General features: G+C 35.1%; 2 protein-coding genes across 2 annotated transcripts in view; both read left to right on the top strand.

Moving 5' to 3' along the window:
* The window catches only part of LOC106710488 (fibroblast growth factor receptor 3-like), a 60196-nt gene that overhangs the window by 35045 nt on the left and 9754 nt on the right, over nt 1-15397 (top strand). The gene's annotated exons all lie outside the window — the stretch shown is intronic.
* On the top strand, nt 361-1819 carry LOC106710489 (glycine-rich cell wall structural protein). The gene is made up of 2 exons (XM_014502558.2): nt 361-462; nt 771-1819. The coding sequence occupies exons 1-2, from the start codon at nt 448-450 to the stop codon at nt 1710-1712; spliced, it is 957 nt and encodes a 318-aa protein (XP_014358044.1). The 5' UTR covers nt 361-447; the 3' UTR covers nt 1713-1819.

Consider the following 15397-nt stretch of genomic DNA (forward strand, 5'->3'; position numbering starts at 1 on the left):
ATGTTCAATCTTTCATTAGAAAAGCATATGCTTGTAACGGTTTTATTTATAAAATAAAATGTTACTCCAATTTTTTATTGATACACTTTAATTATTTTAAATTTATCTAAATATAAAAAAAGCTTATTCTGAAATTAAATAATTTTTATCAGTCTTTATTCGACATAACTTAAACGTAATTTATGACTGCAAGAAAAATAGTTTTAAGGACATTGTAATTTTAATGATTTCCCTAAGGTCCGTACTGTGAAAGTGTCACTGATCAAGATCCATATTGTTTTCACCGGAGAAGAATCGGACGAGTGTCATTAAGATCATAATTCTCGCGGGGCCCGAAGGCCGAATGTTAGGAAGAGCCAGGGAGAGAGGCGTGCGCACCCGCCACTATAAAAGCCAACTGAAAGAGGCACATAGCATCATACAACCACGAGACCTCCGCAAGACAACATGAAAGCGTTCTTGGTAGGTAGCCGTGTAGTGAAAGTGATCCGTGACCCGTGTGTGACCCCCGCTTCCTCATACGTGACGCAGCGCCTTCAGCAAACCGATTGTTATGACCGACGATGGCAATCATCGGTCACAAATCGATTCTGGATTACTTCCTGTTTTTTCGTTTCCATCATAGTTAATCAGTTTTGTGTTTTAATTCTTTGATAATTTTTTAAATTCGAATTTTGATATTCCTTTTTGAACTTCAAGATCATGGAAGACAACTTTAAATTGGATTGCCAGCTATAAAAAACACCACTGACTGATGTATTCTCCCATAGGTTTTAGCAGCCGTTGCGGCTCTCGGCTCGGCTAGGCCCGAGGCAGGGTACAGCTACAACGCGCCCGGCGGAGGAGGTCTAGGAGGTCATGGTGGCGGCTTGGGAGGACACGGCGGTGGCCTCGGCGGCATCGGAGGAGGCATCGGCGGTGGACACGGCGGCTTCTCTTCAGGAGGCGGCTTCTCCTCTGGCGGCCTGAGCTCAAGCAGCTTCGGTATCGGTGGAGGAATCGGAGGAGGATTCTCGTCCGGCGGCGGCTCCGGCTTCGGAGGAGGTTCTGGCTTCGGCGGAGGCGCAGGATTCGGTGGAGGCGCTGGCTTCGGCGGCGGCGCCGGATTCGGTGGTGCCCCCATCGTCCAGAAGCACATCTACGTCCACGTTCCCCCACCAGAACCTGAAGAACAGCGCCCTCAGATCATCGGAGGAGGCGGTGTGCCCCAGAAACACTACAAGATCATCTTCATCAAGGCCCCAGCACCTCCCGCACCCGTCGCGCCCATCATCCCCGCCCAGGCCCAAAACGAAGAGAAGACCCTCGTATACGTGCTGGTCAAGAAGCCCGACGAGCAGCCCGACATCACCATCCCCACTGCCGCGCCCACACAGCCCTCAAAACCCGAAGTTTACTTCATCAAGTACAAGACCCAGAAGGAGGGTGGTGCCATCGGTGGTGGTGCTATTGGCGGCGGATCTATCGGCGGCGGTATTGGTGGTGGAATCGGCGGCGGCGTGCTGTCTGGCGGTAGCATCGGCGGTGGTATCGGCGGCGGTCTGCTGTCCGGCGGCGGCCTTGGCGGTGGTCACGGCGGTATCTCAAGCGGCATCTCCGGAGGCAGCATCGGCGGCGGCATCGGCGGTGGACACGGCGGCTCCGGTGGTCACGGATCCGGCTCGGGCGTCAGCAGCTCGTACGGCCCGCCCGGACAATCCGGACCGTACTAGAAGATGCACGTCGCGTGCTCACTTGTGATACCTGCTTCGCTGGCGACAAATTTAGTCTTAAGTAGATAAAAAATTACGGTGCCTAAATGTATTTATGTAAATAGTAATTTTAATATGTAATTTTAGTTGTATTATAAAAATTCTTTTTGCATAAAAATTAATGAAAAAAAACTTACAATTTTCATTATAACCTACACACCTTTTTTTTACATAAAACATATCATAAAAACAGTACAAGCTATAAACCATACAACATACTTTAACAACATATTTTAATTACGATCTGAAATATAACAACATAACTTTTCACTAACACTATCTTTTATATTATAATCTGAACATCTTTATAAAATTCTCACATTAAAATTTAAAACTGGCTGTACGCGAACAAACATTGTTCCATTCTTTAAAAAAAAAAAGTGAAAAGCATATATTCCGATTTCGAAATTGAAATCGGTCGGCGAGGTCTTTTATCGCGTCCTCACAATTCTATTAACATGATGCAGTGAAACAAGTGTACAGATTTGGTAGAAAGTTGTATATTCTGTGGCGATGGCGTGGGCGTCGCTTACGCAATGGTCGTGTGGTGACCCCGGTTACGTAATATGAAAGAAGCTCCGGCTTACAACATCCATAGAGAATAAGTAAGAGTCGCTAAATATTTATTACTCAATGATCTCTCTTTCAACAATACATTTGCGTAATTCATCAATATATTCCAAAGATTTCCTTTTTTAACTTCGTCATTTCTAAACGATTTTATAATTATGAAATATTTCGTAAATTTATTCTTTTTTCAACGGAATAATCTATCGACATAATAAAATATACGGTGAGATTTTTAGAGGTTATGTTATTGTTGATTTTTTATTATTTTCAAATAATTATACCAAAATGGGTAAATAATTTCTAATGACATTCGTGCAAGCTAAGGCAATCATCCTTCAATTAATGTGTTTTTGCTGGCAAATGTTCTATTAATATCTTTGCACTACAAAAAACCCAAATATACTTTACATCAAGCTGATTTCGTTTTTATTACCATGGTTTTCTAAGATCAAAATCGTCATCCCATTATCTTTAACAAAACAAAGATAACCATATGTTTCAAACGGAGATTTAATCTCAGAACCCCACGATTAGTCTGTAAAAATTACATTAAGTACGAAACGTGACTAAGGTCATTTCTCCTAGACTATACTAACGACCTTTTGTGTTCAAAACATTAAAGAACACATATTTTAAAACACTTTTCCTTTTGCATAAACAGTGAGCCTAGCATGAATATTTATGACAGGCGCCATTGTATCGTTTTCGAGAAAATTTGTATAATGTGCGCATTATATCGGGCGTAAATCCTTACAAAAATCTCATATTAATATTGACATAATTGACGGCGACGGTACGAAGGCTCTTGTCGCATATATTCGTGCTACGCCCACTGAGCAAAAACCGCTACGTAACATACAACGTAATAATAAATCTGCACAATTAAATATTTATAACATGTTGCATTGTCTTTCGAAACTTCCTTATTTGTCTGTGTTGGCTTCTTTTTAATTCACTTTAAATATTCTGATGTTTCTGTGTCATACAATGTTTTCAATGAGAAAGTGTATGGACCTCCGCTTTATTGTGACGTCATAGTTAATAAAAAAAATGGCTGAGTTTAGTTTATTTTCACAATATACTTAATACTTAATAATCAGACTTAATTATTGTGGTGATTTTTTGTAAAAAATGCATTAAAATACTAAATTCTAAAAGTGCTATTTACGAATCAAACTGTATTAAAAAAAATAACACTAATCAGTAAGTAAGCCTCGCTTAAAGCTCGGAGCTCGAAGCGTCGGTGGCTCAGGTCTTAAACACTTGAACTTGACAGACAGATTGTCTGAAAAGTCCTGGATTCGAATCCCGCCATGTATGCCAGTGTTTTACGATTTTCGATTTACATATGTACATTTATCCGACGTTCTTACAGTGAAGGAAAACTTCGTGATGAAAACTTGAAACATATGTGTGAAGTCAACCAACCCGCACTGGGCCAGCGTAGTTGACCATGTCCTGGTCACCCCTAACTTAGGGTAGGCTCCGAGACCCTCAGTGGGAATGTATAGTGAGCTCACTGAGTGTGTGAGTAGTGTGCTGATGATGATGAAACTTCCAGATTATATTCCATCTATGCCAAATTTCACCGAGATCCGATAAGCCGTTCTAGAGATACCTTCTAACCAACATCCATCCATTATTCCAAACGTTCACGTTTATAATATCAGTAAAATAAAACAAATTATTTGACAAAGCAATAAATTGGCAACCCTATCAACAACAATTACCGTACAAATAATGACATCTCATTCGTCAAAACGTCAGCGGCCAAAACTAAATAAAAACCCAACTTGTCAAACGTAACATTATTTACAGCAATGGTTTATTGGACTTATTAATGAATACAAATTAATTAATAATATTATTTGCTGAAATAACCTTCAACACTTTTTTCTTTTAACAACATATATTTTTAACGTTTAAATAATGATTCCTTGATATGAGTGTTGCAGTATTTGGAGTCTAAATGAAACATAAAAAATCAAATGTCGAACCTGAAAAAAAAAATGATAATAATTTGGAATTGGAATAAATTATATCACGTATTAAAAAAAAACTTCATGCAGTTTTTAAAATATGAAGCGGGTAACATTGTTACTTAAATTTGATAACAAGTTATACCAAAACCCGTTACGTAACGTTGAATATAATGTCACCAAGCTTATTTAGACTCTATTACCTGTGTTGTAAGGTTAAATTTGTTTTTACATTGTGTATTAAAATGTGTGCAAACAAGTTGTGGTGGAGAGTGAGAGTGGTTTGTACCAAACGCATGCTTTCGCTTCAATATGATGCACATCGAGCTTCAAAATTAATTTAAAATGCTTCTTAACTTATCTACAATATTATAGATATTTTAGATAAGTTAAGAACCTGAAGAACCCATTTGCTTTATATTTAATAAACCTATGTAGAAACGCAATAGTACACTAAAATACATTTAAATAGTTGCAAAGGTGATTTCATTTTGTTATCTTACTAATATTATAAATGCGAATGTTTCGATGGATGGATGTTTGTTTGAATGTATCTTCGGAACGGCTCGACCGATCTTGATGAAATTTGGTACAGATGTAGAACATAATCGAGAATACCATAGGCTAGTTTTAGTTTTTTTTAATGCCGCGCGGACAGAGTGGCGGGTGACAGCTAGTCTTTTATAAAAAGTATTCGAATATTCTTCGGATTGATCTTAAGGATCGATTATAAATTTTGCTAGTAAATAAAGTCGTGAGTTACGCATTATAAGTACGGAAGGCACGTTGCAACTTGCAACCGATATGGGCTGCTTTTGTAAACATCGTCTAATGAAATAAACGAACGACAACCGTATCAACTGCATGTCGGAAACTGCTTACTGAACCACTTTCTCTTGCACATTTGAATTCATTTTAATTTCAATTCATATCATCGTACAAAGCTTTTTCAACCTTTGGACGTCCGTCATAAGAACTTTTCTTCAGTTAAAAAGCTGAACGAGCTTCGCTCTTCGTTGACATTTCTTCGTAAGATTCTTGGAAATCACAATTAGCGACATTTTCTGAATAGTATTAAAAAAATACTAGCTGTCGCCCATTAGGTAAGAGCAGAATTTTAAAAAATAGCCTATGACATTTCGGAGTACTGCTACCTTCCCGTTAAAGTCCCGTCGAAATCTGTCAAACCGTTCCGGAGATTAGCTTGAACAAACGCGGCCATGCGGACAGAAGAAGAATTTTAAAAATTGTTTTTTTGTTTGATTTCGGCAATTCAATATAGCATACTCCTATTTTTTAAGGTTAAAGCTTAAGCAATTTTGACATTTGCTATGCCACCTTAAGTCAAATAATATCATAATGCGAAGTTTAAATGAAAATAAACTACTCCTTTATCAAAATAGTCACTTTGCGAAGTTATCAAAGTGTTTATCGATGTTTTAAATTGAATCATCATTACGTTTTCAACTTTAAAAATAAGCACCCAAAAATAAATCGAGTAAACAAACTTTAAAAAGATTAAACTGTAAATAAAAAGGTTGCATAACTTTTGCAAATGATTGTGAAGTATTGACCAAACTGGTTACAATGATCCACTTTCGATGAAAATAAAGAATACTTATACAGGATGCTGTTAATAAGCAAAAGGAAACCTGTTCCCAATATTACTAACTTGAAAATTTCCCAAACAATACACATATAATACAAGTAGTTGCCCGCGATTTCGTCCGTGCAGAATTGAAAATAATCTAGTAATAAATATAGCCTATGTCACCCGGGGATTGTGTAGCTTCGGAGCTACAATGCAAACAAACAATCAAATCTTTTCTCTTCATAATATCAATATAGATAAACTCGCCGTAGTTCCTATCTATCATTAAGACCACAATTACAAGAAATTTTGTGAATTAATAAAATAAAAAAAAGAACCGCTTTATAAGTGTACTGGTTTCACATATATAAAAAAGAAATAATGATTTCCGATTTCTTTTTAACGTATTTAACTTTTACACATCCCGCCATTATGTCAAATTACTCGTTGATGTTTATTCTTTTTTCACGAGCACCAAAGGTCCACCGACCAAACAGTTTGCATTGCAATTTGGAAGCGGCCAGTTATCTGAACGACGTAACTTCGATCCGACGTATAGTCCGACAAACGTCTCTGGCCCGGTGAGAGACGCTGTTATCTTGATTAGTTCTGTCAGAAAATATGAAAAACCTACATGGACATAGAAAATGACAAGACAACAGTACGACAAGGATCTTGTGACAATTTTTTACTTATATACCCAGCGGATCAAATAAATTTGTAGGACTATCTCGGTCCGACATATTATGCGAATTGACATGAGGCACTTTCACATCAATATTTAAGAGACTTTCGGTTTCACCTTACAACAACTTGTTCAAATATTTTATTAACCAAGTCTAGGATGTAATCTATATATATAAAAGAAAGTCGTGTTAGTTACACTATTTATAACTCGAGATCGGTCGAACTGATTTAGCTGAAAATTGATGGGGAGGTAGCTTAGACCTAGGAGACGGACATAGGATTTTTTTTTATCTTGTGTGCATTTTTTTTTATTCCGCGCGGACGGAGTCCAGAGAATTTAAAACATTATCAAACGGCTACAGGAGTTTGGTATGGATAGAATAAATTTATTCTAGGCTTATCATGCTGTCGGTCGGCCATGGAAATACGGTATGAAAAATGTGGTTTAAGTCTCTGTCCATTACGTTTATATCACAAAGTCTATTTAGGTATTATCCTATATTCAAGTACTCCTTGCAAAAATCTATAAGGGAATTCAATTTATCTCAACACACGTCTACGTGACTCATGTCTCACATGCGTAGGGTAACTGCAACAATAAAAGAACGCCTTCCGGAAAAGTTACCGCATCTGCATAAATTAGTCAGACATTTGAATGCGTGTGTGAATGTGAATCGATTGCGTCTTAGCTAAGTTTTTTCATCTTATTTCGACAAACATGTGTAAATAGATCACTTACATATGTTATCAAGTTCGCACGGAAGAGTTAATTAGAACCCTTTTTACCCGGCTTCTGTTGGCTTCTGATACCAAAATCTTTGTATAAAACATATCGTCGTCCCTTTCATTGCCTTTGACAAAACAGAAATAACAATATGTTTTAAACAGAAAATTTAGTTTCGGAAACCCACTGTAACTAGAATGTAATTCTTTAAGTTGTTCAGTTGTATTTTATACTAGCTGTCGCTTGTGACTCCGTCCGCGAGAAATTAAAAAAAATAATAAGTAGGCTTTATGTTCTTCCAGACTATGTTCTACATCCTTGTTTCATCAAGATCCGTTGAGCCGTTGGAGATACCTTCTAAGAAATATCCATCTATCCATCCATCTAAACTTTCGCATTTATAATATTAGTAAGATGTACACGTATGCTGTTGGTTTGTCGTAATAAATTAATAAATAAGTTTCACGCGTATGTTTATTTATATGTTTGTACAATATTGAACTTATTTCCATGAGTAAAGAATCATGTTTTCATAAATATGATTTCTGTTAAAATAAAGAAGCAGCTTGTATGTACAATTATCTAAGCATTGCGTTCGCACTATCTTTATGAATTTAATTTCTATTGTAAAAGACAATATGATCAGATGCGAGACCGTAGTGATAAAATGTTCGCGTGCCTGCATCTCTATTGTTGCCGGCAATTTCTTTTGAACAAGAACATTCCGCGATCCTCGCATTCTTGCCGCAAACATTTTATTCCTACATCATTGTTACATACGAATAAAACTTTAACTCCTTTATAAAAAACTAGCTTTTACCCGCGACTCCGTCCGCGCGGAATAAAAAATAGAAAACGGGGTACAAATTATCCCATGTTCGTTTCCTGGTTCTAAGCTACCTGTCCACCAATTTTCAGTCAAATCGATTCAGCCGTTCTTGAGTTATAAATAGTGTAACTAACACGACTTTCTTTTATATATATAGATATAGATAGTTTACAAAGAATATACATTTCTCTGATTGGTATTTTAAATACAATTGTAATAAATTTATTAAAACTATCTTGACAGATTAACGGCCGATGATCAATTTTAGGACATTGGTGTTTTTTTATTGACATTTTTAATTCATTTTCATCTAATTTATCGGTCAGAGGTTCTCAATAACACTTGTTAAACCTGATCTATCGTTTAGAGAACAATCGATACATTGTTTTACTAATTTCCATACAAGGTAATTAAAATCAGAAGATCGATTTTTGACTAAATAATAATACCGCTTGTATGGAGACGGACAACAGCATGTTCAAAAGCAGTCTTTATCTAAATATATCATAACTTAGGGGTTAGCAGTAGGCAGAGATTACAGCCTTCCATTTCCCTCGATCCTGGCATATCTTTCTCGATTTTCATGCACGTTTAATACGTTACTTACTAACATTATAAATGCGAGTGTTTGGATGGATGGCAATTTTTTAAAAGTTATCTCATAAACGGCTGCACGGATCTCTCTGAAATTTGGCATAGATATAGAACATAGCTTAAATGAACACATAAGTTATTTAATATTTTTATTCTGTTCGGACGGAGTTGCGGTCGACAACTAGTCTTAAAATAATTGTGTTAGCATCAACTCCAAATTAAACATATAATTATTTAGAAAACAAAAGCCAAACATTATTTCAAACAAATTAAATTAATTACTTTTAAATTAAATTATAATACACTACCTCTTCAATGTTATAAATAGAATTAATTAAAAATTTTCAATTGTTGCCCCTTGATTTTAACGAAGTAAAAAAGGTTAAGGGTCGAGGAAATTTTTAATTAAATTTGTATAATCCAACAAATTACATCGGAACTTATAACTTAATCCTTTATTAATTAACATTAATACAAGCCTAATTTTATTTCAAAAACAGTACAAAGAAAACAAAATTACATGTTAAATTGTAAAAGCTCCAAAAAATACCACATGTTTCATAAGAATAATGGTTCGATACGTATGTATGAAACCAAATGGAATCTAAAACAAAATTCAATTAAGAAAGCGAGTAACCTTTTTAATTTAGCTCTCTTGGTCAATAAAATGTTTAATTCCGCCGGCGAAAACGATCCATGTTTTATTAAGGGACGGTAACATTAACTACAGAACGAATGGACTACAAATTGTTCGTCAAACCATCTCTCATACAAATGTAATAAGATTTAGGTTATTTTTAGATATTTTCCTGATGTTTTTTTACTTACATATACAGTTTAATATATTAGTAATTCAAGAGAGCAAAAGCGTGACAGTTTGTTTCAACATAAATTCATATCTTAATAACTTAAGTATAAAGGGTAATGAAAATATAAAAATTTAAATATAAATAAAGCAGATTTATATAATTACTAGCTATCACCCGCGACTCCGTCCGCGCGCAGTTAAAAAAAAAACTTAATGGGGGGGGGGTATGAAAAATAGATGTTGGCCTATTCTCAGATCTACTCAATATGCTCACAAAATTTCATGACAATCGGTCAAGCCGTTTCGGAGGAGTTCAAGTTCGAAACCCGTGACACGAGAATTTTATAAATAAGAATTAGCTGTTGTCCGGAACTTCGTCAGCACGGAAAAAAAAGTTTTAAAGTATCTCCAGAACTGCTAAACGGATCTCACAGAAATTTTGCACAGATGTAGAACATAGTCTGGAAGAACACGGAGACTATTAAATAAGACTTTTTTTACGACGAATTCGCGTTCAACAGCTAGTTAAAACATAACAGCGTTTGCTTACCCCTCATAATGTGACATAAAAATAATAAATGTAAATGTCTTTTATTGACTTTTTCGTCTCACCATTGTTATAACATCACTACTTATTGCAAAATGTATTTATTACTTAGTTGGATAACCTTAATACATATGTATAAAAATTAATAAACTAGTCTTTGGCCTCAATTCCGAAACTAGCGACAAAGAGCCAAAAATAAAATACTTTTCCGGGTGTTTCCCGTTGGGCCTATCGACCTACCGATCAATCGGAATATATTTCACATTGGGCCGATTGAATCCATAGAAATGAATAAAAAAAATCTCATTGGCCAACTAGAAACACCCGCTTTTTCTCTCTTCTCTTATTGGCGTATCACAAAATTGTACAAAAATGCATACCATTGTTGGTATGCATTTTATTTTTTTTTATTTTATTTTATAATAGGTTGTCCTATTCACATAAAAAAAGAAAATAGTGTTCTTTTTTTAAAAAATTTACAAAATTACGTAACATCCATTGATTTATCAAATCAAATCACTTATAGTATTAGAATCGATTAAAGGAAGGCAACGCATTTGCAATTACGAATGTCTACGGACAAAGGTCACTTCACTATTTTGGTGAATTTAAATGTCCACTGGCTCATTGGCTACCTTAGTAATGGTTGCATTGATGAAAATTTTATCAATTTAACATCCAATTTAATACATAAACGTGACTAAGTTTTTTTTCTATTATCAAGAAAATAATAACATGTGATTTTTTATCACCAGTTCAAACTCATAGTTACGAATGTACATCGAAATGTTCAAGCATTTTGCGGTAGTGGGTCAAGCACGCGTCCTCAACTAGGCAATTATCGTACAAAACCACGTTACAAAATTATATTGGTCAACAATAGCATGCCGAGATTGCTACATCTCGATTGAATATAATACGAACATGTCAAAATTGTTAATGGCCAGTTGTATTCATCACAATCTATAGTAATGATCATTTGAATAAAAAAAAATCATTAGTGCTTTAGTCCGCGTTTCCACGGTTCGTGATTCTGCAGACGACTATCGAACTGTACAAACGAGGCTTAACATGTAGAAAATATAATAAAATATCACTGATATTATTTATAGAAGTTGTCGAAAAATATGTTGTTAAACCAGACGAACTGTCCAGTTAAAACTAAATGTGTGTTGACGACATTATATTTTTATAGATAGTAATAGTTAAAGGTCAACGTATGTCACCTTGATTTATCATAACTACGGAATAAAATACACCAAAGTAAATAACTAGAACATTTCCTCTGTCACTTGTCTGATTAGAGTGAAAAGGTTCTCAAGAAATATAGTAACAATGTATTATTACTAAGCCCATTTAAACTCAAGTGTATTCGAGCGTACTCTAGTGTAGAAATGTTATATTTACCTCACAAATATTCACTTGCCAAAACATCTTTTTAATGAATAATTAGCTAAAGAGAGGTAGTTTATAAAAGCTTGTGTGCCGACCCTACGTGAGGCCAGGGTGATGATAAATTTGCTAACTAAAGTAAAATTAATTTCAAAACATTCAAATTAAATTATCAAAATAAATCACTGCTTTAGTGCAATCAAAACGTTACATTCAAACGGAAAAAATATTGCAAATACTTTCCTGAGAACATCCTTTATATTAAAAATATCATAAAAATATGGCGGTTTAGGAACTCATAGAGATTTACATAACATCGTTGATCCTATTATTTCAATAACAAATTGAGTAATAAAAGCGAAGCTTTGAGCAATACTCTTGTAACTATCCTGATAATGCATCTCACGAGTTACTGAAATTGAGTAACTCAGCCAACCCACTGAATACCACTTCCTGTTATAAGTTTAAATACCACATAGTAATGTTTATTATCGTTACGCTTAGTGTTTCTATTGCATCTGCAATATATCTTACTAGCTTTTACCCGCGACTCCGTCCGCGCGGAATAAAAATTAGAAAACGGGGTAAAAATTATCCCATGTCCGTTTCCTGGTTCTAAGCTACCTGCCCACCAATTTTCAGTCAAATCTATTCAGCCGTTCTTGAGTTATAAATAGTGTAACTAACACGACTTTCTTTTATATATATAGATTACAAAAATGCAGCAAATACAATGCATTTGCAAGATTTATGTTTTTTCTAACGGATTTTGCTAACAGTATATAAATATTCGTATGACTTTTATTATCAGTATCTTACTGATGGAACGTGACGAGACAAAATCTATACATTTTCATACCGCAAACGTTAGTCCTTGTATGACGTCTTAGACCCTTCGTACAGCACGATGTTAATCTAAACCTGATGATTTTTGTTGCTAAGCGATTTATCATAGAGGTTCGTACACATGCACACGTCGTCGACTTTTCTAACCGTCACCGCCAGAGTCCGGCTCGCAACCTCTTTCTCAAGATCGTCGTGGGAGAAGTCGCTGCGATTTGAAGATGTCGGAGCAAATCTATACAGTTGATATTTTATAAATATGCGTCAGTGTTTACTGATCAAATAAATAACTCTCGTCGACGATTCATCGTTGTGTGTACGGAGCGCGCGCTACGCGATACTTGCGACACAAAGATACATTAGTTTTACGTTTCTTGTGTACGAAGGGTTTTACATACATTATCTACCCGTAAATCCTAACGTGTGTGATTGCACAGCTATGCGTACTATGAAACTCCGTTACGCTTTTAAGATTACAAACGTAATGCAAAACCTAACTTGTTGATCTACATCATAGGGGGAAGTAGTACTTATCTGGCTATTCCCAATTACCCGCCGTTTTCAATTCCCCTACTCTCCCCTACTATTTTATTACTTTTTTAAAATTAGCAGTAAACAGGCAATTGCCACATTCAGGTCATCCTTGTTTGGTGATGTTTTAATTCGTATCCAACGCTTCGGTATTTAATAACCATTGGACCGTAACTAAAACCTCAAGTCTTAAGAGATTCAACAAACAGATGTTATTATTTTATATATACGTAATGAAAGACGTATAATCATCTAGATTTAAATTACGTTGTCTAACCTACTTTTCCTTAAATGGAAGTATGATTCACCCTGTATATTGCTGCAAATAATTTGTTCGCGCCGTTTCACACGATTTCTTGTTTTAAAAAATTTCACAAAACCACTTATAAATTAAAAAATAATTGTACAACTAAGTTACAAAACTGTTTTCCTGGTACTGTGTTCATATTTCGTCTAGAAAAAAATTACACCAACGCAATTAAGAGCACTAAGATTACATAGAGACTTAAGCCAACTTACGAATGTGGTGACCGGCTTTTCAAAGTGCCTTAACAATTTTAAAAGAATTCTTGAAGAAAAATCTCTTTTAAATCGCGACATTTTACGTCCTGTAATTCTTCCTCAGATGTTATTCGAAATTAAACTAAAGAAAATTTATTAAACTTGTGGTCAGTTTGTAACTTAAACCTTTTCGCATATCGATGGAGTTAAAGTTCGAGTGAAAGGCGATACGAATGTTCACATTTAGCCGGACTAGAAGTATCGGCGGTGACCATCGAATTATTGTTGAGAACTGGGTCAAGAAGAAAAAACACATTTGAAACATCAAATTACAAGTTGATTGTATTCACATGCTACAATAAGGTCCTTAACTTAAAAAAAGAACTGATAATATTAATAGCATTTAAGTTACGTCAGTTTTTTTTTTTGCTAAAATTTTGCTTACTGAAACTAACTACTAAAGTCGAATGAAGGGATTCGAACCCATGACTGCAAAAAATTGGACTTCATGGTCGTCCCCAAGGGGTATGTGGCAGCTACGCTCCCAGAACCCCTCTCTAGAGACTCGAAAAATGTAAAAATATCGAAACTACTTCGAAAAATTAAAGTGACTACAATCCAACATAGGTCTAAAAAGTTTCACATCGGAATAAAAAAAAATTATTACTAACCCCCTTGATCATCGGCTGGTGACCTTCTTGATATAACATCAAGTCTAAATGAATTGGATTTTCGAAACTTGATGAATAACTCAATCAATTATCTACAGCAATCTTCTACCTTTTATCACCTAAGTTATTTAAATCACTCATCTTGCATTTATTACGATAAGCAATAACTTAATTAAGTTATCATCATAACAACGTCATCGTTATATAACAAATCTTTCTAATATTATAATATTATATCCATCCATCCATCTCAACATTCGCATTTATAAATGCGAATGTTGAGATGGATGGATGTTTGTTTGAAGGTATCTTCGGAACGGCTGAACAGATCTCGACAAAATTTGGCAAACATGTAGAACATAGTCTGGAAGAACACATAAGCTACTTATTAAGTTTTTTTAAGCCGCGCGTATAAGTCATTCATATACATTGTATTTTGTATGTAAATTTTTTTTTACAACCAAATGTCTGTTTTTATTTCAAATATTTTTTAAAGACACATGAATGTAAACAAATGAATAACATCTACTGATGCATTTTACGTTCACTTTTCTACGGTAACATAGAATTGGTCAGAAGTCATTGTATGTCACTGATCAATTGTGAAAATCGTTAGTTTATAAATTCACTAAACAAGTTATAAATTGTAGACATCAAGAAGGCTGTTTTTAATTTTCTATGTTAAGAAAGAAGTTTATAAAATAAAAACAGGTTTACTGCTTTTAAAACTAGATTATGTCTACGATATGTCGGAAAATGACTAAAAATAAGTCGTAACATGATTTATCATCCACTATTACCTTTCTACGGTAATACGCAATACTTCGGAAATGATGCATATTCACAGTAACGTCGTACATCTGAAAGTATTATACTATTCAAAATTAATGGAAGCTCGGGATTATCTGCGAACGCATTTCATCACAGATGGGACCAGACCGCGTGCAGAAAACTCTTAACGCCATCTACTGGCTTATGCCAGTAATACACTAATTTTCATTTGTAAGAGATGCCTCTGCGTTTCGGTAGTTTACGAGCCGCAATAAAGTTACGATTGCATTATAGTTAAGGAATGATTAATGACCGGCTGCGAAACGTTACAGATTCGAATCCGATACATTAGTGCAGTTAACGATCCTGAAAGTGTAGGTGTGATTTGACATAATTACTGTAGGCATTGATATGCATTTTGCTTTTCTACAAAAACAAAAAATTGTTATTATATAAGTTTTGTTAATTAACTAGTTGTCGTCCGCGGCTCTGTCCGTGCTTTGACTACGGTTTAACTCTGTGTATATTACAAAAAAAACTTCATATGCCTATGTGTTCTTCCAGACGTTCTACATATAAATTTTGAGTCTGTCTGGTCTTATCTGTTG

Source organism: Papilio machaon, chromosome 13 (genome assembly GCF_912999745.1).
Source record: "Papilio machaon chromosome 13, ilPapMach1.1, whole genome shotgun sequence".
Classification (NCBI taxonomy): Eukaryota; Metazoa; Arthropoda; class Insecta; order Lepidoptera; family Papilionidae; genus Papilio; species Papilio machaon.